General features: G+C 49.9%; 1 protein-coding gene across 2 annotated transcripts in view; it reads left to right on the top strand.

Moving 5' to 3' along the window:
- COL26A1 (collagen type XXVI alpha 1 chain) overlaps positions 1–25,805 on the top strand; it is a 165,852-nt gene that overhangs the window by 22,425 nt on the left and 117,622 nt on the right. For both annotated transcript variants that reach the window (XM_070460283.1, XM_070460284.1), the window contains exon 2: positions 18,922–19,044. In XM_070460283.1, coding sequence (XP_070316384.1) covers positions 18,922–19,044 — 123 coding nt within the window. The remainder of the gene's footprint in view (positions 1–18,921; positions 19,045–25,805) is intronic.

The raw sequence follows: 25,805 nt of genomic DNA, 5'->3' as shown, positions 1-25,805 counted from the left end.
GGACCTTTGTTGACAAAGTAATGTCTCTGCTTTTTAATATGCTGTCTCGGTTGGTCATAGCTTTTCTTCCAAGGAGCAAGCATCTTTTCATTTCATGGCTGCAGTCAACATCTGCAATGATTAGTTTCTTGCCTCTTGTATAAATCCCTTTCCTTTCTCTTCAACTTAGCCATGCACTCAATAATATAATACATAGTTTTGATATTTTAGCCAGTCTGATCAGTTGTCCTGAACTGGAAAGGATTTTGTGAGCAAGAGAAGGGCCTCAGGTGAGGAAGGGAAAGAGGACCATTCAGGGAAGATGAGAACCAGATCCTTTCTCCAGAGTCCCCAGAGTAGGGAGAAGACTGTGAATTCACACTCAGATGCTCTAAGTGGGCCTGTGAGTGCCAGGAACTGTGCGGTAAACTGAGGCAAAGTCAGCCTTGCTTGACTACAAGTCTACGGGTCAGATACCCACTGGGAGCAAAAACCCAAACTTCAGCCCAGTCACGGGTGAAGATAACTGGGGACAAGACTAAGGGACAAAAGTGAACCCACCAGCGAGTGCCTGATCCACCCTCTTCCGGGAAACTGAGGCACTGGCCTCTCCCCTCCTCCAGGGCTGGTCTGGAATTCTGAGGGGTCCTGGAGCAGAGGCCTCTTCTGTGCTTCGTTCCCACCAGACCCGCTTTCCAGAAGCCACTTTAAAGGAGCCACAGAAGCCACCAGCTTTAGGGGTCTGGCTTCTTCCTTTGAAGTGGGAGTGGGCGGAGAAGGAAGAGTTTTCTAGAAAATTCCTGTGGCAGCCTCAATATAAATATCTGGTGAGGTCTCAGGAACTGGGAACTGCTTCTCTAGGGCTGAGAAGATGCAGGGGGCTGTTCTGGAGTGGAGGGGGGTGCTGATGGGGGTGGGGGGAAGGGCCTGGCCAGCTGGGGGCCCCCCAAAACCGCCCCCCAGAGCGCCTCACCCTTCTCTCTCTTCCCCTTGGCTCCAGGGTTCCCTCCCAGAACATCCCCCTCCATAGGTCTCCTCTTGGGCCTGTGCCCTTTGCCCCCCGCCCTGCGTCTCCAGCCTGACCCGCTAACCAAAGCCTTCTGTGTGGAGGTCAGCGCTGCCTGGCGGTGGTAACAGAAGCCACATGGGGGATGGGGCAGAGGAAGGAAAGGGGGAGAGGGGGAGGGCCCCAGCCCTGGGAGCTGGAGCAGATGGAGCAGATGGCGAAGAAAAGAAGCTTGTTTGCTTCGCCGGGGGCGTCCGGTTCCAGCACAAGATGGGAGCTTCTCCGGTCTTGGGTGTTTGCTTACACACAAGCCCACATGGGAATGTGTGTGTGGGTCACTCCCTTTTTGCTGGAAGTGCTGGGGTCTGCTGGGGATCCTGGTTGTTGCTTACCTTCCTGAAGGGCTGACTGGGTCTGAGCCGTGAGCTCATCCCAGGCAGGGGCCATGACACACCCCGCCCAAGGCCCTGCGTATCCTGGGTGTGTGTCCATCCATCTGGCTGAGTGACAGCTGGACCCAGGAAACTGGAGAAGGACAGGAGAGTCTGCGTCCTCCTCTCCATCCTCTTTGGTGGTGCTCCTCAGATCTCCTCTAAGGCTCTCTGGGGCAGGGAGCCATCTCTGCATTTGGACCCAATTCTAGAGGCCTGAGAGCTTAGACATGGTCTCTCTTGCCCACTGCAATTCCTGGAACATCCTCGACAACCAGTTACAATGGCAAAGCCTTCATTCATGTTTATTCTGGGCCAGCTGATCTACCTGTATATCAACTCATTTATTCCCCACAGGTTGCTCTGTGCTAAGTCGCTTCAGTTGTGTCCTAGTCTGTGACCCTATGGACTGTAGCCCACCAGGTTCATCTGTCCATGGGCATTCTCCATACAAGAATACTGGAGTGGGTTGCCATGCCCTTCTCCAGGGGATCTTCCCGACCCAGGAATCAAGCCTGTATCTTCTTACGTCTCCTGCATTGACAGGTAGCTTCTTTACCACTAGCGCTGCCTGGAAAGACCCGCAGGTTAAGTGCTGGTATTATCTCCGTTTTTTAGGTAGGGAAGCTGAGGCATTGGAAGAAGTGATGGATGTATTTGCTGCAGAGATTGTAGTGATCGTCTCCCTAACGTATGCTTGTCTCTGCATTCATCCAGCTGTATCCATTAGATAATGTACAGCTTTTCGTATGTCCATCGTACCTCAATAAGATGGTTTGGAGGAAAGAAAAGCAGTGGGTCTGCAGGCCTCGCTGTCATTTGATCCCCAGTGTCCTGTTGTGAGGTCTCTTTTGGAGAGGAGAAACCCTTATTCTGAGGAATTCTAACCAAAAGCCCAGCCATCCCACCACAGACCTGATGAAAAGAAACCTTTCTAGCAGGGAAACTGCAAGTCATTAGTTTTCAGCTTTGTCTCCTGTGACCGACCGTTGGGTGGCCTGCTTCCTAGCATCCTGCAGCTTGTGATGGCTTTGATTTTCTGTCGCGATCTCACGGTAAAGCCCGCCTGGAGGAGGGCACCAGCTGGGCCAGCCCCTGCGGCCGTGCTCCCAGGACAGACGAGGTGCAGGCGGAAGGGCCCTCCTGGGGGGCTCCGTGGGAACTGCCTGTCTGCAGGGGTTCCTGGGAGGAAAGGCCTTTCATCAGCGGGACAGTGGGGGAATGGTTCTGCAGAAACCAACCAAGAACTTGAAAGAGCCTCTCTCCACCGGGTTCCAGGGGAGAGGGGCAGTTCTCCGGTGATCTTGTCTCATTTTAGGGGCTGACCCCGCAGTGCCTGGAGGACTTGGGCGGAGCAGCGGCGTGAGAGGGGAAAGGTGAGGGGAAGGTGGGCTGCCCGGCGAGGGGGACGTCTGCCTGAGGGATTGCCTCCCACCTGGCTTCTCTGGGGGCTGCCGTCTCGGGGTGGGGTCTCAGCCCTGGGGTCGCGCATGCAGGGGCTGCTGGAGAAAACCTTCTGGAACTTAGCTGTGTTCACATCCTGCCCTGGCTTACAGACTGTTTCGAGGGCTCCCCTGTACTCAGGCCAAGGCTGGAACCACATGACCCCTCCAGCCCCATGCAGCCATTTCTCTGGCAGTTTTAGAACCTCCAGGCTTCTGCAAATGCCGGTCCTCCTCACGAACATTCCTCGGGCCTGACTGATGCTGATGTTGGATGCTAAGGATCATTTCCTGCCCTGGTGTTGGGGTGGGGGGCACTGGAGGAAGCAGAATTGTGTCCTGGGAGGGACCAGGAGGCAGGGACCAATGGCAGCAGGAGCCAGCAGGGGAGGCCCAGTGGGTGCTAAGGAGACAGCATAAAGCCCTGGTGCAGGCGAGGTGGCTGAGATGCCGGGGGACGTTTGCTGAGTGAAGGGCCGAGTCGTGGGGAAGGGGAGCCGGTTTGGTGTGCAGGACACTGAGTTCGCTTTTGAGCTTGGGAATAGTCCAGTGCCCGGATGGCCTGGAGAAGGTGACCAGGGGCCTTCCCTCTAGACACCTGGAGTGGACGAGCTCCTTCGAGGCGGGCATAGAGGGAGCGGTATGGGTTCATGGGACCTGGGGGACCCCAACATCTAGATGAGGCTCAGAGACGAAGGAGGAAGAAGAGGTGTTGATGGGGCTCAGAGTCAGGAGTGGAGACTTGGGAGGCTGGGGCGTTGGGACTCCTCTTTTGAGAACTGTGGCCCCAAAGAAGCGAAGGAGAGAGAAGGACGAGCCTGGGCGTGGGGACCGGGGTCTGATGCGAGAGCCTGGAGCCTGTGGGTAGCTGGACGAAGATCCAGTGGAGGATGGACGTGAAAGCCTGGACTATATGGAGCTTGGGAGGCGGGGGGACAGCTGGCACAGCCTCCTGATCCCAGGTGAGCTGAGAGGTGGAGAGGCCACCTCTTCTGGGTGAGTGGGTGGGGGAGGATGAGCCAGGTAAGCTGGGAGGAGGCTGGTGGGGGGAAGCCGAGGGAGTGCACACCTGGGGACTCAGCGTTCTCCGTGGATTGGGAGGTGGGCAGCCTGCAGGTGACAGGAAAGGAGAAGAGGGGAAGGGGAGGCCAGCAGAACATCCTGGGGCGGGGGGACCAGGGAAGATGAACTGCCATCAGCAGGAGGGCCCCTGCCCAGGTGCGTGTGGTTAAAGGGGGTCAGAGTCCCTGTGGGGTGGTGTGGGGGATTCTGCAGACTCAGGTGTTTGCAGAACTACCTGCCCGGAGAGGGTGTAGGTCAAGGCTTTCCCTGATACCGCCAGCCCCGTGGGCAGTAGAAGCCTGGCCCTGGCCGGCTGGAGGATGTGGTACCTCACTTGGCCAGTCTGGTTTCCCAGCTGTCTGACTTCTGGGCGAGGGGCAGTGTTTCTCGGGCCCTTCTGCCGAGGTGAAGGGTGATGGCCTCGATAACAATCCCCCAGCTCTGAGGCTGTCTTGTCTGTTCCATCTGCTGCTGAGGAGGAGGTGGCACCCCAGAGAGGGATGGGGCCCGAACAAAGTCACACAGCAATTCCTGCAGCTGGATCCCCAAGTTAGGGCCTTGGAAGCTCCTGTGAGGAAGGTCCCTGGAACCCACTGGCTTGTCTTGGATGAAAAGTGCAGGATCCATTGGTTTTAACCCATGTTTCCCAGCTACCTGCTGGAGGGGTTGATGAGCTGCCAGTGAAGGGTGCTGAGAGCAAGAGACCACTAAGAGATTAGGAAGCAAAGGCAGGTTTGAGAAGTGGGGATCCCAAAGAAAAAGCAGAGTTCACAAACAGCAGGATTTAATTCGGAAGGCGGCATTCATTCTCCCGAATTCTGCCCTTTGCAGGGGAATTGAGGAATCCCTTAGAGGCTCCGACAACTGCAGGTTTCTGGGGTGTCATGGGCCACCCAGCTGGGCCCGGAGTTGAGAGCCCGAACCCTGTTCCTTTGGAAATGGATGCAGGTCCAGAAGGTGTTTGGTGCACGGGAGACTCGCTTGGTCGTGATTGTGTGTGATCCTCGGGCGGGTATCAAATGCCAGATTCCACAGTCAGTCCCTTTCAGCCGTCACATTCTTCAGATTCTTATCAGCTTTTTTTTTTTTTTTCCCCCTCAAGTGAACACTGGGAACCACTCGCCTGGCTGATTGTAGGAGGATGGGAGAAAATTAAAAACAGGAGTCCTGGCTTTTGTCCGGACTCTGCCACCAGCATGCCATCCATCTTGGGTCCTTCCCTTCTCTTCTCACCTGTAAAGAGCCGGGGTAGGGACAGGATGATCTTTGCAAAACTTCTTGAGGGTACAAAGCTTTCTTAATCCTCCATCTAAGTCCACAGCAAGACGCTGTCCAGAAAAACACACCTAAACCACATTCCGACTACGTCACCAAGTGGGAGAACCTTCCAGCACATCTACAGTGGTGGGGGTTGAGGAGAGGTGGGCTTCCCACGTGTCCGCTCCCTCGCGGGGTGCTGTTCCTCCCCCGAATGTTGCAGCAGGGATTCTCAGAGACGGGCACTTTTGAGTTCCAAGGGGCTGGGCTGTCAGGGAATGCTCCAGTGAGTTTGCAGCCCCCGTCTCCCCAACAGTCTCGGTGATAATAACCATGGCAGTCACTATCACTGATGCTCCTTAACAAGTGACAAACGGCTCTCACATTCATTTGTTTTTTGTGGATCCCAGGCTGCATGTTATTATTCCCATTTTATAAAGGAGTTCACAGAGGCTCGGATGCCATGCAGCCTGTTCAGCGAGGCGGAACTGTAGCCTGGACTGTAGCCTGATTCTCTTGACTCCCCAGGACCTGGGCATTTACTGCATCCCAGAGTGCGCAGGGCCACACACAACTCATTGGGGGACCTTGCATGAGGCAGGGGGCTCCATGGACATTGGTGGGATCAGTGAGTGATGCCCACTTGGGCCCACCAGGCAGAGTCAGCACCGTGGCTGGCACTCAGCTGTGGGAATCTTGGGGCATGTGCTACACTGATGTTTATGGAAGTGAAGCATTTACATCCCAGGGATCCTAAGACCCCAAACCAAGGTTGGTCAAACCACAGCAATGTAACCCTCACAGACCTAGACACAGCCTCTGAGACTGTTCATCATCTAGTGGAGAAAAAAAAATGCAGATTCCAGGGACTTCCCTGATGGTTCAGTGGTTAAGAATTCACCTTCTGATGGGAGAGGAGTTTGGAGGAGTGGATACATGTATATGTGTGGCTGAGTCCCTTCACTCTTCACCTGAAATTGTCACAATATTGTTTGTTAATTGGCTATACCTCAATACAAAATAAGAGGTTAAAAAACAAAAGGATTTTTCTTCCAATGCAGGGGACGCGGGTTTGATCCTTGGTCGGGGAAATAAGATCCCACATACCGAAAGGCAACTAAGTCCATGTGCCACAACAAAAACTCAGCACAGCAAAAAAAAAATAAGCACATAAATATTTTTAAAATGCAGATACCACTGGGTAAAGAGCAAAGTCTTCTTTCATCCCAGAAGAGATCAAGCTAGTTCAGGACCATGATTTACATTATGAAGTAAATCTTTATAGTTTGAAAGTAACAACACCTAATATCTCCCTAGAGGTTTGCAGTCTGCAGATTACATTCATACAGATGTTATTTCTCTTGAGACTTCTGGCAGTCCTTGGAAGGTGGGCTCCCATTTGCAGGTGAGAAACTGAGACTCTGAAGTTGAGACTTGCCCAAGGTCATGCAGGTGGTAAGTGATGCAGGTCGAGCACAAGCTGGGCCTCCTGGTCTCACATTCTTATGTCTCAACAGTGTTGTTTGATAGCAGGTTTCCATTAGGTTGCTTTTAGATGGTTGTAAAAACCTACTGATATGGGCTCACACAACAGGGTAATTTAATATTTTGTATATTAAGAAGTGGGTGGCTCCAGGGTTAGCTGATTCAACAGCATCACATGCTCAAGGGCCCTGTCCTTTATTCTGCCTTCCCCGGGCTGTCTTTCCTCATGGCTCTGATATGGCTGCCACAGCTCCAGGCATCACGTTCTCATACAACTCTGTCTAGAAATAAGGATGAGCTTCCCTTCTTGCACTCCCTGCTTTCTCCCATAGGGGATAATGTTTTCCAGAAGCCCTTTAGCCAACTTCCTCTTGCCATTGACCAGAACTGGGTGAACGTGCCTGTGTCTCAACCAATGAGATTATGATTTTGCCTACTTTTCTTACTGATGCCCAGAGTCTGAAGAAACCCAGAGGTCTATGCCTAAGGAAGGAGGAGGAGGAGATGATTACTTGGGACACACGTGTCATCTATGAGAGGTCAGCTTGGGCCTGCCTGTCTCATAGTCTGTTCTAAAGGGACACAGTTCCCCAGAGTACCTGCTGTAGTGGTCCTGGGCCCCCTTGTTTTGCACCATGTAACTGCCCCTCCCGCACAGCCACCTAGGAGTGAGCATATGACCCAAAGCAACTAGACCTACTGGGGCGTGGTGTGGGTGAAGGAGCTGGGCCAATCCGCATCTCTCCAATCCAGGAAAGAGACGTAGGGGAGAAAGAAGACTTTCTCATTAGTGCCACTCCTTCCTACTCAGCATCACCTGGGAACCCATTACACCTGCCTGTTCCTGGGCCCGTCCCCACAGAATCTGAGTCAGGAGGTGGCTTTGAGAGATGATGCACTTGAGAAAGACGACAAAGGACCATGTCTTCTGAGAAAAACACTGCTGGATCCATCCTGATCTTGGACATGAGAAGGCTCTACTTTCCACAGAGATCACTCACTGACCAAATGCATCCTGGTCTCCTGTGGACACCAAGGAGGTGTCCTTGGGAGGTCCAGAATGAATTGCACAGCACCTTGTTGATGCACTGTGGGCACTCAGGAAAAGTGCTGGTTACGGGGGGGTTCTTTGTGGCCAGAGAGTGTATCAGCATGTGGTCCCCCTAAACATGTGCAGGAATGCTGATCCCACACAATGCATTTGGCCCCATCTTCTCACAACTCACTGACTCTGGTGCTCCCATTAAGGGGAGTAGATGCGGATCAATATAAATGCTCAAAAACCACACGGTCGGTTCGGCCAAATCATATACTCCCTTAGCTGCCCTCCTCTGAATGAGAAATTCAACTCCTAAGTAGCTGATGTTCCATGCAGGGCTCTCTCCAGCCTCCCTTCTGGTGGGGGAGGCCTCAAGAATTCCCCGCTGTGGAAGGTGCTAGAGGATGAGTGCAGACAATAATGAAGTGGGAGGAAGCCCAGAGGCTGCCTGCAGCACAGCCGAGATCCCCGGGGTCTGCTGGCTCTCCAGCACACCCCCCACCCACCCACGAATCCGAATTACCCCTCAAAGTCTCTGTTTGGCATCCTGGAGTCTGTGCCAGTGCTCTCCTTTCTTGCAGAAACATTTGGTCAGTTGCCACGGGGCTTTCCGATCAGCATCCTTTCCCTCTGAAAGCCAGTGACCTCACATATACTTAAATTCCTCCCCAGTGTTGCCTTGAAACGGAGAGTTCCAGTAAAAACGATTGGGAGGAGATGCACGCAAATTGATCTGCTTATCCAAACACTCCGATTGGTTTTTGTGCCCTGAAAACCCATCAGGCCTTAGTGTAACACACACTCAATTATCCTTACACAAACAAAGCCCTAACTCCAGACAGTGGTTTATGTGGATGAGAGATGAGAGATGGAGAGAAATGTCAGCCAGTTTCTTGGACCATCACTTTGTTGCAAGATGCTGCATGGTGGCCCATGGATGGGCCCGGTTTCGACCTAGGTGGTAAAGGCCATTTCAGGGGGCTTCCGTGGGGCCTTGGCTGATGCTTTCAAGGACTGTGCCTGTTTATCCCGAATGGGCTCAGCCTCTGGCCTCTGCCACCAGCTGGTCTTCCTGGAACCCTATTGATCAGGTTCCCATCTCGTTTAAAAATCTTCTGTGTCTTACCTCCTCTTTTCCAATAGGGTGAGTCTCCTCCAAGCTCTTTGAGGGCCAGTTGTGTATGTTCACCCTCCATCCACTGAGTGGGTGTCCTGCCTCTGCTCACCCATCACTTCCTAGGACAGGGCACCCACAACAACCATATGGGCAGCTCATTGCACCGTGGCCCACCCTTCTGGGAGCAGACACCTTTCCAGCCTGAGTGGAAGTCTACCTTCTGATGGTCTCTATATTCTGACCCTGCTCTGGGCCCTTGGTGGCCCCACGAGCAAGGGTCATCTGATTCCCCTCTACTTATCTCTGGGTGCAGAGCTGGGCTCCCAAGCTACCCCACTGTGGCCCTCAGCTTATTTCTGCTCAATATATCTGAAGTCTTAGTTGCTCAGTCGTGTCTGACTCTTTGCAACCCCATGGACTATAACTCGCCAGGCTCCTCTGTCCAAGGGATTCTTCAGGCAAGAATACTGGAGTGGGTTGCCATGCCCTTCTCCAGGAGATCTTTGCGACCCAGAGATTGAACCTGGGTCTCCTGCATTGCAGGAGGATTCTTTACCAACTGAACCTCCAGGGAAGCCCATATATCTGAATATGTCTGAATGATCCATTGCCAACAGGTCTTACCTACTGGAGAGGGCAGGTGGGAGCCCGGGAGGCATGGGGCCTTCCCCTCTCCCTCCCCAGATCGTGGGCCTCTGACCTGTCCTCTTCCCGTGGATGCTCACTGGTCCTCAGCCCCGCCTCGCTCCCAGCCCTGTCATCTCCTGCTCACAGGACAGCGGCCAGCAGCCCTCTCCTCCCAGGGCACCGCCTCTCAGTTTGCTCCTCTCCATGGGGGTCCAAGAGGGAGGAAGTGTCTTAGGGCGGCTCTTAAGATTGATGTCCAGGGAAGCTGGGGCGGGGGGTGGGGTGGGGCTGAAGCAGGAGTTAGAGGGAGAAGTTGAGCTGTGATGTGGACCCTGTACCTCCACTGGCCCTCCCACTTGTCCTGCGGTCAGTATGGCTGGGCCTTTCATCTCGTGCAGGGACCAGACACTGGATGGGGCCCCAGGAAGACCTGGGACCTGGGGGCGGTGGTTCTGGGCAGCCGAGGCTGAATGACCCCTGGCAGTGTTTCTAGCACCTGGGGCTAAAGGCCCTGCATTGAGGGGCTCTGGGTGGTGCAGCCCAGGGTCCGCCGTATTCGGGCCGGTGCAGAGGCGAGCAGGGATGTTCTTGACATTATTCTGCTCTTCAGACGGCCTGAGATCGCCTTTGCCTGCCGTGGACCGCACACTCTGCTGACTCACAGTGAACTTATTGTTGGCGAGAACCACTGCACCCCATCTGGGGCTCGTCCACTGGGTTTTGGGGCTGCAGTGCCGGACTCCATGTTTGCCTGGTCATGTTTCCTCTTGTTAGATTTGGCTGCTCGCTATGGGCTGGGGAGATCTAGCTTGGATCCGGACTCCCTCCCAGGACCTAGGCCTCTGCAAATGCCAGCTCCCGGGCTTCTGCAGTTTCCGTCAGCAGCACTACCCCACCCCCCAAACCCCCCGCCCACCCCGCTGCCTCCCTCCGTCACGGTCTGCGGCCCTGTCCCCTCCTGGCGGCATGGCCCCAGGTGGACAGACCCCTGTGTGCAGAGACCCAGGCTCTCAGGGTGAGCTTCAGGTCAAGCCAGCAGGTAGCCAGGTGGCTAAGGGCTGGGCTTGAATCTGGGTTGTCCGTTGACTTGTTGGGTGGCCTTGGATATGCCTTGACTTCCTTACCTGGAAAACTGGTGTGATAGCAGTTCTGACTGCCCAGGGTTGTGTGAGGAGGTCCCGATTAGGTAACCACAGAGGGGAGGGGGCAGGGGACAGGAACCGCTCGGAGCCCACCCCGTGAGCTCTGCTGTGGCCTGAATCACCCTCAGCAATTGTCCCGATGGTTTCACACATGAGGCGGGGGCTGGCCCCTCTGCCTGCTGTTTGGCGTGTGAGGTGGTCCCCTGAGGGCCTGCCGGAGTATGAGGTATTTGCTAACAGTATGCAGTATTTGCTAACTCTCTGCTGTCCTTCATGGCCACGTGGATACCACATGAGGTTTGGAATTAGAAGGCTGCCCTTCAAGACCCAAGATAAAAGGGATGAACTTACATTTACAAAATAAATGAATCTCGGGGATAGAATGTACAGTCCGGGAAATATAATTCATGATATCGTGAAAACTTTGTATAGTGACAGATGGTCACAAGACTTATTATGGTGATCATTTTGTGAGGCGTAGAAATGTTGAACCGCTCTGTTGTACGCCGGAAACACATAGTATTGTAGGTTAATTATATTTCAATTAAAAAAAAAGAGAAGAACCTACACTGATCACTTATCACTATGTGACCTTGATCTCCCCTGCAGTCTGGGTTCCTTCTTGGTAGAATTCCTATCTGAGACTTGTTGAGAAGTTGAACAAAAGTAGAAGTTGAACAAGGTCATGTACGTGAGTGAGTTGACCGGGACAGCCATAACCGAGTACAGGGGGCAGCGGAAACAACAGAAATTACTTTCCTTATGGTTCTGGAAGCCGGAAGTCCAAGATCAAGGTCCTGGCAAAGGTACTTTCTCCTGAGGCCTCCTTCCCTCTGTTCCTGAAAGTCAACAGTCAGGTCCGACTCTTTGAGACCCCGTGGACGGTAGCCCGCCAGGCCCCTCTGTCCATGGGGTTCTCCAGGCAAGAACACTGGAGTGGGTTGCAGTTCCCTTCTCCAGGGGGTCTTCCTGACCCCGGGATCGAACCTGGGTCTCCCTCATTGCAGGCGGATTCTTTATCGTCTGAGCCACTAGAGAAACACACCCCCCTCCCACCGCCACCCCGCCTCTGTTCATATCACATCCAAATTTCCTCTTTTGATAAAGACACCAGTCATATTGGATTAGAACCCACTGTAAGGACCTCACATTAATGCAATTATCTCTTTAAAAGACCCTATTGCCAATAGTCAGATTTTGAGGTAACTAGGGTTATGGCTTCAGCATACGAATCTGGGGGGATACAAGTCATCCTATGACAGTAAGTGAAACTGCTTTGTCAACCAGGAAACCTGTCTTGAGGGGCTGGGCCCGACTCTGTCTGCAGGAGGTCTCTATGTGCTCAGGACCCATGGGTTGTGGTTTAGGGAGCGCCCTCTGGTGGCACCTGGAGGAGACTGCAGGGAGACTGGCAGACCAGCAGGGGCTGCACTGGGGGTATCAGGACCATGGGCCCAGGGCCGGGTGCAGGTAGGACTCTGCTGATGTAGGGCTGGTCAGCTATGGAGCGTGAGGGAGGGAAAAGATGGAGGGTGGGGCAGCTTCCCCCTGGGGATTCTGGGTCAGGGGACCAGAAGCTTCGTGCAGCTGGTCACCAAGATGGAGTGACAAGGGGTTGGAGAGCGATGGTCTCAGTCGTGGACGGATTGCAGTGGTGTGTCTTGAGGTGTTCCATGGGCTGTGATGGGGTGTGTCCGTGCAAGTGGGGCACATATGTTGGGAGTTCAAGAGGAAGCATTGAGGTGATGCCACGTGGGAGTGGAGCAGAGCGTGGGCCAGGAACATGGGGGCAGACTGTGTGGTCCTTGTGGGAAGGAGAGCACTGTCAATGCCCCCAGGCTTGGGTCAGGCTCAGGAGTCGGTGGGGGAGGCGAGATCAGGTCCCAAAGCAAAGCCCAGACAGGACTGGGGCTCAGGGGTCGGTGGGGGAGGGGGGTCCCGGGGCTAAAGCGGGGAGGAGTGCTGCAGTGGCATCTCCCAGGTAAAATAGCATCAGAGACGGGTTGGTTAGTCCTGTTCAGAGGAGGGCATGGGCTGGGGGTGTTCTGAAGACCTCCGTTTCATCATGACATGGTTTCCTAAAGCCACTTAGCACTGGTTTTTCCCAAAGGACTCAACGAAGGATTTCACGATTCACCAAGTCAGAGAGCCAGACACTTAGTGTGGTGAAAGCTGCTTGGGAGCAGCCCCTCTGGGTGCCAGGTGGAGCAGGGCCCCATCAGTTGCTCTTCTTCATCAAGGGTAGATTGGGCTTCCCTGGTGGCTCAGATGGTGAAGAATTCGCCTGCAATGTGGGAGACCTGGGTTCGATCCCCGGGTCAGGAAGATCCCCTGGAGGAGGGCATGGCAACCCACTCCAGTATTCTTGCCTGGAGAATCCCATGGACAGAGGAGCCTGGTGGGCTACAGTCCATGGGGTCATAAAGAGTCAGACACAACTGAGCGACTAACAAGCCTGGAGGAGAGCAGATTTGTCCCCAAATCTGGGAGTCAGTTTCCCATCCTGGACCCTCTATGAGAGCTCAGCTGAAGGGCTGGTGGCAAATGGTGAACGGATATTGCTGAGATGATGTCCCCAAATAATGCCAGTCATCCCCCCTCCCCCAATCCTGATGGAGGCTGCTGAGGCCACCCTCACTTCCTAGGCAGTTTGAAGACCAGGCCTGCCACTTCCAAATTTCTGTGCCCCTGGGCCTGTCCTTCCGGTGCAGTCACCAGCTGTACTTCCACTGTCAGGCCGGTCTCTGGGTGGAGTCATTCTGTAGCCTATACAGCCTTGTTCACCTACCATCGTGCACTCATCATGGTCAGAGGTGGGGGTGAGGGTGGGCGGTGGTTCGATGCCACCCACCAAATAGAAGACCTAAGGGGATCCTAAGGGGGACCCCATGTGAGGGCAGAGTGTCTTCTCCCAAAATTCCCCGCATCCTCGGAAGCCTGGGGATGAACAGGGTTTAGAATTCCATCTGAAAAGACCTGGAGCCCTCCTTCCTTGTCTCTGCCTGCCTTCTTGGTTGTTTTTGGCCAGGTTTTGATTTTGGGAAGCCATTTACAGCCCATTAAAAGATCAAGTGTCTGGAGATGATGAATCGAGGCATGTGAAAATGTTTTCCAATTCATAGCTCATTTCCCTATAGAAAGCGCTGACCCAGAAGTGGCTGGACTTTGTTCCAGATTGCCAGGGGCAACTCTCTGGGTGGAGCATGGTCCTTGGAATGGGCAGCAGTTCATCCCTCGAGATTCTTGCCGATGCTCCCTGGTAGAGATGGAGGAAGGGTCCAGGCCCGGCTTCCCTGCGTAACTGGCAGAGACAGTGGTTTGTACTGTGTAGGTACAACCCTGGGTAGGAGAGCTGGATTCCCTTCCCAACTTGGCCTCTGATTTGAGTCATGGGCAGTGGAAATTCACCTCCCACTACTTATTTTCCCATCTGTAAAAGTAGGAAGGACAATTCTTACACTTTTATGAACATTGTGGGGTGCAAGTGGCCAGCTAATCAGTCGCGACACCTTGGGGTAGGTAGTGCCATGTCGTTCACACACCAGTAGCCTGGACCTGCTCATTTAATCCTCACAATAACCTTGAGAGGTAGACTTTTTTATTTCACTGAGGCTCGGTTCAAGTCACGCAGCAGACTGGTGGCAGAACCAGGTTAATTGGTGCCTTTGGGGAAAGGGGTCGACTTTTGACTACTTTTTTATGTTCTTTATGGTATTTTTGACAGTGCCAATATATTTTTCTTGAAAATTGTCCAGTTGTCGAGATTTTGAAAAATTTTGATGTTACGATCAGACACAATATTTATTTACAATGTTTAATCTCTGTATGAAATTTTTTTCTTGTCCTCAGTGTCTACTTATGTATTTTGTTTGTTTCTCAACAATAATTATCCAAATTTTGTCTATTTGATTTTTTAAAAGCCTGTGTTTGATTTTGTTGATTCACTTTCATTCATTTCTTTGTTCATCTTGCTTAGCACTCAGTGGGCCCTTTTGAATTAAGAACTTATGTCTTACAAATATCGTAGGATATCACTCATATGTAGAATCTAAGAGCATTATACGAATGAACTTCTTAACAAAACAGTAATAGACTCACAGACATAGAAAACAAACTTGTGATTATCAAAGCGGAAAGATAGGAGGTGGATAAATTGGGAATCTGGAATTAACAGATAGATACACACTACTATACATAAATGAAGTAAACAGTAAAAACCTACTATATAGCACAGGGAATTATATTCAGTATCTTGTAATGATCTATAATGGAAAAGAATCTGAAAAAGAATATATATGTATGTGTATATATATATATATATATATATATATAAAACACTGAATCCCTTTGCTGTGCCCTAAAACATTGTAAATCAACTGTACTTCAATCAAAATATTTAAAAATGAAAAAATTGTTCACACACACACACAAGAATTCATGTCTTTTTTTAGCTCTGGGACATAGTCTCTATTATCGCTTCAAGTCTACACATTCCTGTGCTCTCTCTGGTCTCCCCTCATAGATGTGTGTTGGAACTTGGTCTGTCTTCTGGGTACCTCACCTTTGCTCACACATTTTCCATCTCTGTGTCCCTTTGCAGTGCATCCTTGGAGAGGTCGTGGCTCACGTTATTCATTCATCAGCTCATTCATTAATTTGTCTGCTCTGTATTTTCAGCTCACCAGTTGAGCTGTTTTCTTTTCCCAGTCATATTTCATTTCCAAGGTATCTAACTTTTTCATTTCATAGTATTTCTTATGTGTGAAAAATTATGTCTCCTTGAGGACATTAATTATACTGGAGACAACCATCTCCATAAGGCAGCATCTCCAGTTGCTTCATTCATTATTTTTTCTTGAAGCATGATTTATTCTCTGTTGAGTCAGTGCCTTTCAGGGTATTGGCCTTTTTTTCTTAAATAGTTTGAAATTCTTGGCATTTGGGGTGTTCCATTAGCTGTTTCTGTTTCCCGGTTCATTGCTGCTTTGCCTTTTGGTGGGTTGGTGGAATAGGTAGAGGATAAAGAATGTTCAAGAATTCAGCGATCTGACCTTGAGAGAGTCCCAGTTTTTCCTGGAGGTCATCAGCCTCTGAGGCACCCATTCTGATCACACCCGCCATGAAACAGAAGAGTTCAATGCCTGATTCTTTTTTTTTTTAATTAATTTTTTTAATGAAGTATTGCTTTACAATGTTGTGTTAGGTTCTACTGAACAGCAAGATGAATCAGCCATATTTATACCTACAACCCCTCCTTTTTGGACTTCCTTCCATTCAGGTCACAACAGTGCATTAGAATTCCCCGTGCTGTACAGTATGTTCTCATTACTTATCTATTTTATACACAGCAGCAACAGTAAGTGTCAATTCCAGTCTCCCAATTCCACCCCCCCCCGACCCCTCCGCTTTCCCCCTGGGTATCCGTGTATTTGTTCTCCATGTCTGTGTCTCTTCTTCTGCTTTGCAAATAAAATCATCTATATGCCATTTTTCTAGATCCCACATACATGTGTTAATATACATACTTGTTTTTCTAACTTACTTCATCTGTATGACACCAATGCCTGATTCTTGACACCAGCAAGGCTAGGAATCCTGGTCCTACCTGTCTGGCTCCTTCTATTGTGGTCCTCTGACAGTCACCTCTGCGCCCCTCCCCTCTCCCATTAGCCACGTCTGCTGCTCCTACAGTGCGCCCACCTTGAACCCATTCTTCCCTGTGTGTTTTGGACTGTGCTTCCTCCTTCCATTAAGTCCCTGGTGCTTTTAGCTCCTCAAATTCCTCAAAGTACCTGTCCCACTGCTTTTTGTTTTCCAATGCTCCTAGGGACTTTTTTATTTGTATTATCTGCTTTATTGAATTCTGATTGACAAATTTAAAAAGTATTTAGATTGTACAACTTGATTTTTTTCGGTTTACAATGTGATGATTTAATTGCATATGCATTGTGAAATGATTACCATGGATTATTAACACATCTATCATTTCACATAGCTCCTTTCTTTATGTGTATAAGAACATAAGTACGAACACTAAAGATCTATTCTCTTAGCAAACTTCACGTGTACAGTATGGTATTATGAACCATAATCACCCTGTACAGATCTAAACTGTACATTAGATCCCCAGAACTTATTCATCTTATAAATGGAATTTTGTATCCTCTGACCAACATCTCCCCATCTCTCCCATCCCCCTCTCCCCTGACAACCACTGTCCTACTCTCTGGTTCTATGAGTTTGACATTTTCAGATTCTTCTTATAAATGAGATCATACAGATTTGTCTTTCTCTGTCTGACTTACACCCTTAGCATAATGTCCTCTAGATTCATCCATGTTGTCACAAATGGTAATGTTTCCTTTCTTTTTTATGGTCGAATAATTGCATTCCCTTGTATATGTACACTACATTTTCTTTATCCATTTATCTGTTGATGGACACTTATGTTGTTTCCATCTTGGCTATTGTGAATAATGCTGCAATGAACAAGGAGGTACAGATATTTCTTTGGGATACTGATTTTGTTTCCTTTGGATAGAAGCAACTGAGCTGAACTGAACTGGATAGATAAACCAGAAGTGAGATTCCTGGATCATATAATTCTATTTTTATAATTCTATTTATATAAAAATAAATATATAAATAAATATCTATCTATATAAAAATAATTATATTTTTAATTTTTTTGAGGAACCTACCATAATGGGTGCACCCATTTACCTTCCCACCAACACTGTACCATGGTTCCCTTTTTTCCCCACCTTCAACAACCCTTTTTGGCTCATCTTTTTGATAACAGCCATCCTAACAGGTGTGAGGTGATATCTTATTTTGATTTACATTTCCCTGATGAGGCTTCCCTGGTAGCTCAGCTGGTAAAGAGCCTGCTGTAATGCAGGAGACCCCAGTTCGATTCCTGGGTTGGGAAGATACCCTGGCGAAGGGATAGGCCACCCACTCCAGTGTTCTTTGACTTGCCTGGTGGCTCACCTGGTAAAGAATCCTGCAATGCAGGAGACCTGGGTTAGGATGACCCCCTGGAGAAGGGAACTGCTACCCACTCCAGTATTCTTCCTGGAGAATTCCATGGACTGTATAGTCCATGGGATCATGTCACAAAGAGTCGGACATGACTGAGCGACTTTCACAAACTGATGTTGAGTACCTTTTCATGTGTCTGTTGGCCATCTGTATGTATTCTACATGTATTCTTTGGGGAAATGTCTATTCAGATTCTTTGGCCATTTTTTATGGATTATTATTAATTTTTTGCAATTGAGTTTTATGAGTTCCTTATATATTTTGATATCAATCCTTATCAGATAAATAGTTTGCAAAAATCCCAAAGCTCCCACAAAGGCAATTTTGTCTGAGGACAACTGCCAAATTATTGTTACTGGGGGGGGGGGGGGTTACTGAGTAAGGGACCTCCTCTGCCACCATCTTGATGATTTCATGGGGGACTTACTTTTAGATTTTCAATTTCTAGGATCTGGAGATGGGAGGGGGGAGGTGTCTGCCTTCTTGATCCAATCACCATATTGTTTGCACATGTTCTGCACCCCGAGCTCCCTGGGTCCCAGTCAGGCCTCCTCGGCTCTTACACACTGCACCAGAGGGGCTTTTCTAAAATCAGAGGCATCTGAGTCATTGCCCACAGCTCAGAGTCTTTCAGGGGCTCCTGCCAACGTCAGGATGAGACCCACTTCTAGCCTGGCAGGTTCCAGGCCTCTTCCTGTCTCCTGGCTCCTCCCCTTCCTCCAGTCTTCTGGCCGCAGGCAGGTCTCTGAACCCACGATGGTCCGTCTCAGCTCCTTGCCTTTGCTCACTCTGCTGTCTCTTCTGCGGATTGTCCCCACTCTTTGCCCCTACACTTAGGGTTGGCTGACTTGGATCTTTCGGTTCTCAGCCGGAGCCCTTTCTTAGGACCTGGGTTGGGGGCCCTGCTGGGTTCCCACAGTTTCACAGCCCCATGCTCATCCTGTGATTTTTCCCTATGACCCCGCGTTCCAGTGTGTTCTAATCATCTCCCCACAGTCTTCCCTTCCAGAGGGGGATTTCCTGGCAGGGGTACAGCCCCATCCTGATTTCACACGGAGTTGTTGGAAGACTGGAATGATGCGGGGGGCGGGTGGGGGGGGGCTTGATGGCTAAGGGGTGTGGCTACTCTCTCCCTTTGACCGGGCAGAGGGTCTCAGTGGGCCCCTTGCCCAGCAGCAGTGGCCCTGCAGGCATGCGGAGGGGCCCCTTCTGGCCTCAGACGGCCTTTTGATCCACAGTCAGACGCCTGGGGAACAGGTGGGACTGACGTGACTGTTGCTCTCCCCACAGGCACTGGTGCCATCACACGGTGACACGGACGGTGTCCTGCCAGGTGCAGAACGGCTCGGAGACGGTGGTCCAGCGCGTGTATCAGAGCTGCCGGTGGCCTGGCCCCTGCGCCAACCTCGTGAGGTAACGGCCGCAGGGCTGGCCAGCTCTGCCTTCCCTTTCACTTCCTCTGGGTGAACCCAGCTCTAGCAGAGCTGCTGGGGTAGGAGGGCTGACGCCTGGAAACAGAGTCGGGCACGCATTTATGGAGCACCTTTTGTGTTTGGGGTATGGGGACAAGTGTGTGTGCGAAGACGAAAGGGACTTACTCCCCAGCTGAAAGATCCTCATAATCCAGTGGATATTTGATGAGCAAAAGGGCCAGGCGAAGCCATTCACACACACACACAACCCCACAAGCCCCTCTTCTCAAGAGCTGCCCACCTCAAGCCCCACCCCTCACAACCCCGCCCACCACAAGTCCCGCCCACTACACAGCCCCGCCCCTCAGGTCCCACCACACCACAGCCCCCGCCCCTTTCAAGCCACACCCACCCAAGCCCCGCCCATGCCCCGCCCCACCCCACCACAGCCCTGCCCCTTTCATGGCTGTGCCCTCCTCAAGCCCCGCCCCCCTCCACTGCCTTGCTTCTGTCTCCAGTGTCCTCCACTCCAAGCTCTCAGGAGCTCCTCAGCATTCAGAGAGAGAGGTCTGAAAGGGTGACTAGACATCCAGGGACTCTGAGACCCAGCCTTGCCTGCCTCCGTATCCTCTGCCCCTTCGGGTCTTGCTTCAGCTCCAGGAACTGGACTCCTTACCCCCTCACCCCTACTCCTCTCCAGCCCTAGGTTTCTGTTTCAGAGACCCTTCCTCATCTTCTGCCTGGGACCACCCTCCTCAAACTGCAAATCCCTCTCCCTTCTGTGCTGAGAGAACACTTTGTGCCCTCCACTAAGGGGACATTTGTGTGGGGGGTCTGTTTTAGGCAAGGTTCTTCAAAGAAGCAGAACCAGTAATGTGTGGTAGTAGGTTATATGGGAGAATTTTGAGGAATTGGCTCATGTGGTTGGAGTGGGTTGGCACCTCCAAAAGCTGCGGGGTAGGCTCCGGAGACCCAGGGAAGAATTGCTGTTGCAGCTGAGGTCAGAAGGCAATCCGCTGACAGAATTTCCTCTTCCTCAGGGGAGGTCAGTCTTAGGCCTTCACCTGATTGAATGAGGCCCACCATATTATGGAGGGGTAATCTGCTTTACTCAAAGTTTACTCCCTCAATGTTAATCTCATCTAAAGAAATACTTTCATGGCAACATCCATTCACATTTGACCAAAGAGCTAGGTACTGTGGCTTGACCAAGGTGACACATAAAATTAACCATCACAGGGTCATCATGAGTTGGATAAGTTTTCATCACCAAAGATGAAGAGTGAGCCCCTGAGTTGGGGCCTGTGCCCACACAGTGCTGCCCACTATAGGACTCAGCATGGAGCTGAACCCAGAATCAGCCTGCAGCATGAACTGGTGGGACCCATAGGAGTATGCTCCTAGGCCAGAATTATTATTGTTTGTTTTTATTATGAAGATAGTGATATATCCTTACTGCTAAAAAGAAGTTTAAGCAGTTGGTAATAACTGAGTAAAGTAAAAAATGAACATTCTCTCCTCTTCCAGTGTCACCTCCATAATCCTATTGTTAAAATATCATTCCAGATTTTTTCTCCACATATATGTATATCTGTGAATGTATTTTCTTCTTCTTTTTTAATTTATGTTTTATTGAAGTATAGTTGAATTACAATGTGTTCATTACTGTTGTATGGCAAAGTGACTCAGTTATGCATATACATATATATATATATTCTTTTTCATATTCTTTTACATTTTGGTTTATCACAGGATATTGAATATAGTTCCCTATGCTAAACAGTAGAACCTTGTTGTTTATCCTTTCTGTATATACTAGTTTGCAGCCAACCAGTCCATCCTAAAGGAGATCAGTCCTGGGTGTTCATTGGAAGGACTGATGCTGAAGCTGAAACTCCAATGTTTTGGCCACCTCATGCGAACAGTTGACTCGTTGGAAAAGACCCTGATGCTGGGAGGGATTGGGGGCAGGAGGAGAAGGGGACGACAGAGGATGAGATGGCTGGATGGCATCACCGACTCGATGGGCATGAGTTTGAGTAAATTCCGGGAGTTGGTGATGGACAGGGAGGCCTGGTGTGCTGCATTTCATGGAGTCTCAAAGAGTCGGACGCGACTGAGCGACTGAACTGAACTGAACTGAATCCCAAACTCCCAAGGCTCCCCACCCTTGGCTGCTACTATTCTCTTTGTCCCTGATTGTAAACATATTTTCTTAAACAAATATTAAGTGATGTTATTTTGTTCTATAACTTGGTTTTCCCCCAGGAAGATATTTTGCAATATATTCCCATAGAGACACCTCCTTTTTAACAGCTGTGTAGTATTCCACTGTAGAAAAGCATCATCATTTATTTCCCATTCCCTCAATTGATGGATATTTAGGTGGTTTCCTAATTTAGCCATTCCAGACCATGTTTCAATCACATTATCATATATATATTTTAATAATTTAACAAGTGTTTTTTTCAAACTTTGTTTAAAGTTTAATTTTATATTTATATAAGTGTTGCAAAAACTAGTAAATAGAGTTTCTGTGTAGCTTTTCCTTTTACCAACTTCCCTTAGTCCATTTTTTGGGCTGTTGGATCAAACCACCATAGACTGGGGGGTTTAAATGACAAACATTTATTTCTCACAGTTCTGGAGGCTGAGAAGTCTAAGATCAATGTGTTGCCAGATTCTTTATCTGGAGAGAGCTCTCTTCCCTGTTCATAGACAGTCCTCTTCTCAATGTATCTTCCCTGGGGTCTTTAAAAGGGTGCTAATCCCATTCATGAGGGCTCCACCTTTATGACCTAATCACTTCCCAGAAGGCCCCACCTTGAAATACCATCACACTGGGGATTAGGTTTCAACATAAGAATTTAGAGGTGGGGTTGGGAAAACACAGACATTGAATCTATAGCATTTTCCTAAGGTTAATATCTTTTACAACCATAGTACAATTATCCAAGTCAGGAAATTAGCAATGATATAATATTCTAAACTAAGACATTGTTTAAATTTTACCAACCATCCTACTCATCTCATTTTTCTGGTTTTATTTTCCCCATTTTACATTTAATTTGTCTTATCTCCTTAGTCTCCTCCAGTCTGGGGCCATTGCTTGGTCTTACTTTGTCTTTCAAGACTTCAGCACTTGTGAAAGTACTAGCCAGTTATTTGATGGAGATTATGCATTCTTGGGAAGCAGATTGTGAAAGGCATGTTGTACCTTTCTTGGGGCACATATTAAGAGGTACATAGAATCAATACTGCTGATGTTAACTTTGATCACTTGGTTAAGGTGGTGTCTTAGCCAGGTTTCTCCCCTGTTGTGTAACTATTTCTCCCTTTGTCATTGATAAGTATATTGTGGGGAGATATTTGGAGTCTAGACAAATATGCTGTTCCTCCTCCTACTTTCTCCCAGTAATTTTAGCATCCATTGATGATTCTTGCTTGCTATAATTATTATTATGGTATTTGCCAAATAGTGATTTTTGATTTTCATCATTTTTTTAGTAGTAGAGGTTCTTTAGTTGGGGTCTGTGTTGTATGCAAGTGTTTTGATATACCTGTTCTGCAGGAGGAATGGCTACGTAAATGGATTCTGCTGCTGCTCCTTAGTTACTAGGTCATGTCTAACTCTTTGCGACCCCATGGACTGTATCCCACCAGGCTCCTCTGTCCATAGGATTGCCCAGGCAAGAATACTGGAGTGGGTAGCCATTTCCTTCTCCAGGGGAATCTTCCCGACTCAAGGATCGAACCTGCATCTGCTGCTTGGCAGGCAGATTCTTTACCACTGAGCCACCTGGGAAGCCCAAGTAAATGGATACATCCATTAAAAATCGAAGGCAAAAGGCTACTTTTAAATGTTGTGCTAGAGGATGACCAACAGATCGATAATGAAAAAAAGATTCTAGCCCCCCCTTTCCTCTTTTAAACTATTATTTGTTTATTTACTTGGCTGCACTGAGTCTTAGTTGTGGCATGTGGGATCTAGTTCCCTGACCAGGGATCAAACTTGGGCCCTCTGCATTGGGGGCACAGAGTCTTACCCATTGAACCACCAGGGAAATTACCCCTGACTCCCTTTCCTTTTCAGCAGAGGGCACAGGGACCCCATTTTCCTTCCTTCCCTGACGTCCCAGGACCCAAATTCCAAGACTCTTCTGCCTTTCTCATCATCAGGGATCATCTGAGGACCAGGTCATCATCTCCTGATCCTGGGAGCATCTTCTGAGAAGGGTCTTTGGAGTCTAATCTATAAGTGACCCTGACAGGTGAGCGTCCTGCTCATTGTGAGGAGTGACCACTCCAACAGGGAAGCTGCTGGTTGGGGCTGGAATTCAGGCCATGAGGAGCGAGGCTATACCTGTCTCACAGTGCCAACCCACTAATCTCTATTTCTGCAAGTAGGGAGCGAAGCTCGGAAACGGCTCTTTACAAGACATGGGATTTGACTTCAGGAGACTCATACTGTCTTCAGAGTTGAGGCATAAACATGAGCAGTTGTATTTTTGTTTTTCCAAGTTTGGCTTTAACTGCAGTCCCATGTGTTGGGTACACTCCACAGTCAGCTCCCAAGGTGGAAGCAAGGGCTTCCCAAGTGGCACTAGTGGTAAAGAATCCACCTGCCAATGCAGGAGACCCAAGAGACAGAGGTTCAATCCCTGGGTTGGGAAGACCCCATGGAGTGGGTCACTCCAGTATTTCTTGCCTGGAAAATTCCGCAGACAGAGGAGCCTGGTGGGCTACAGTCCATGGGGTCACAAAGAATCAGACATGACTGAGCACTTAGTGGGCTATGCATCAGAAAATCTGGAAAAACCCAGAGCACTGGAGGTGGAATAAAAAAGTTCATGCATGCAGACACACACACTCCACTGTGTTGTATTTGGGTTTAGAGAATGAACTGTCAGGATTGCCTTTACTAGAAAACCTTGGAAGGAAGGGAGCAGCGGGCTGGCTTTCTTAATGTCAAAATTACAGCCTGAGGTTTTTATATTTTCTAAATACAGTAAGGCACCTTTAAGAAAAGCCAAGTGAGCTAAGTACTGAATCACTGACCTCAACTGAAAAAATGTCAAATGTTCATTGATTTTCACAAGGGCCCTTTGCTTTATGACTGAAGAAATAACAGGAACAATGGTTCAGGAGCATCAGGGCCTTGTCTTTGGAGTAGGTGTTTACAGGCCTTTCAGGGAGGTCTCTCCCTCCCCTTGGCATCAGGAGTCAAGAGCAGGATGTTCAATCATGCGTCTGTCATGGGCCTGCCCTCTGCCTTCGAAACTTCAGCCAGCAGGAGCTTTGTGAAGAAAAACTCGATTCTCATTCTTTCAGGAAATACTGCATTTCTGTTGTAATTGTCCTTGTTACTTCTGTCACTGTTGTTTGTTAAGGAGGGAGGGTCTAACACCCTTTTCTTCCTCACCAGTAACTCATGTCTGAGTTAGAACTGGGGTGCACGCCCTCTATGACCTCGGACTGCTGGCCGGGCAGGAGGGGTGGTGGGTCGCTGCCTGGTGACCTGGGGAACCAAGTGCAACCTGCATTCGGGTCCCAGTTCTGCAGTTTTCACATCTAAGAGGCATAGTCCTGGTAGCAGCCACTGCACTTGTGTCCCCTTCTAGCTCCTTCTGGCTAATCATGGCATGGCCCTCCTCCAGATCTTCCAGGAGCTTCCATCTCACTTAAAGCCCATCCCTCTCTCTGTGGCTGACCATTCTCTTCCTGACGCCGTGAACGGTCTCACTCCCGGGGCTCTGGGCACATGGACCAGGCTGGCCTGGAGGCTCCAACACTCTGCGGGGCATCACCTTTGTCATCCTTTCGCTTGGACTGTTTTCACTCTGGAGCAACTGGAAATGTTGCATCGCCTTACGGGATTTCGCCCTCTGTTCAGCGTCTCTCTTCTCTCTCCCCTCCATAACTTTCCAGCCCTTTATCCCACTTAATCTCATTCTTAGCATTTGCTGCTCTCTGACCCACAGCTTTCATTCCATGGTCAGCCTGGTCATCGTCTGCCCAGCCCACCAGCCTGGGGGCCACCAGAGAGGGGGCTGTCTCAGTGCCTCTAGGCTGCCAGTGCCTGGCGTTTGGGGGCTCAAGAAACATCACCAAATTGACGATGCAGTGTCGGGAGGATGAAGTGAGATCAGAGTTGTCAGGACACTTAGAATTCGCGCACAGTGAGCTCGTGATGTTGAGCTGTGAATGCAGATCATTATGGAGCAAAGTTCTTGTCTGATAAACTGGTCCACAAGCTTGCAATGAGGCAATGGAGGCTCAGAGAGGCAAAGTGACTTGCCCACGGTCACAGGGAGTCACAGGGTCTGGGTTGGGTTTGACTCTGGCCCATCAAACAGGCCCCACTGGGATGCTCCTGCGGTCTCAAGCCCCAGCTCCCCTTTTCTCCCAAATGAACATTTGTTGATCTCCTCCTTTGTACACGCCCCAAAGCTCCTGGGAGAGTGCAGGTGAGAACACAGACCAGTCCTTGACTTGGGGAGATGACAGTGGGGTGGGAAGGGAGGATGTTACTCAAAGCACCACAGTAACAAGTGTAGTTACATCGTCACTGATGCTGTGTGGATACAGTGTGGAGGCCCAGACCTGTGGTGGGGGGGTGCTTTCCTGAGCTGGGGCTTTCTGTGAGGGGCATTTACCAAGGTAAGAAAAAGCTCCAGGGACGTCCCTGGTGGTCTGGTGGTTAAGACTCCAAGCTTCCAATTCAGGGGGGTGTGTGTTCGATTCCTGGTTGGGGAGCTGAGA

This window comes from Odocoileus virginianus, chromosome 33 (assembly GCF_023699985.2).
Source record: "Odocoileus virginianus isolate 20LAN1187 ecotype Illinois chromosome 33, Ovbor_1.2, whole genome shotgun sequence".
NCBI lineage: Eukaryota > Metazoa > Chordata > Mammalia > Artiodactyla > Cervidae > Odocoileus > Odocoileus virginianus.
Note: the sequence above shows the minus strand (reverse complement) of the source record. Positions and strands in the feature narration are given on the sequence as shown.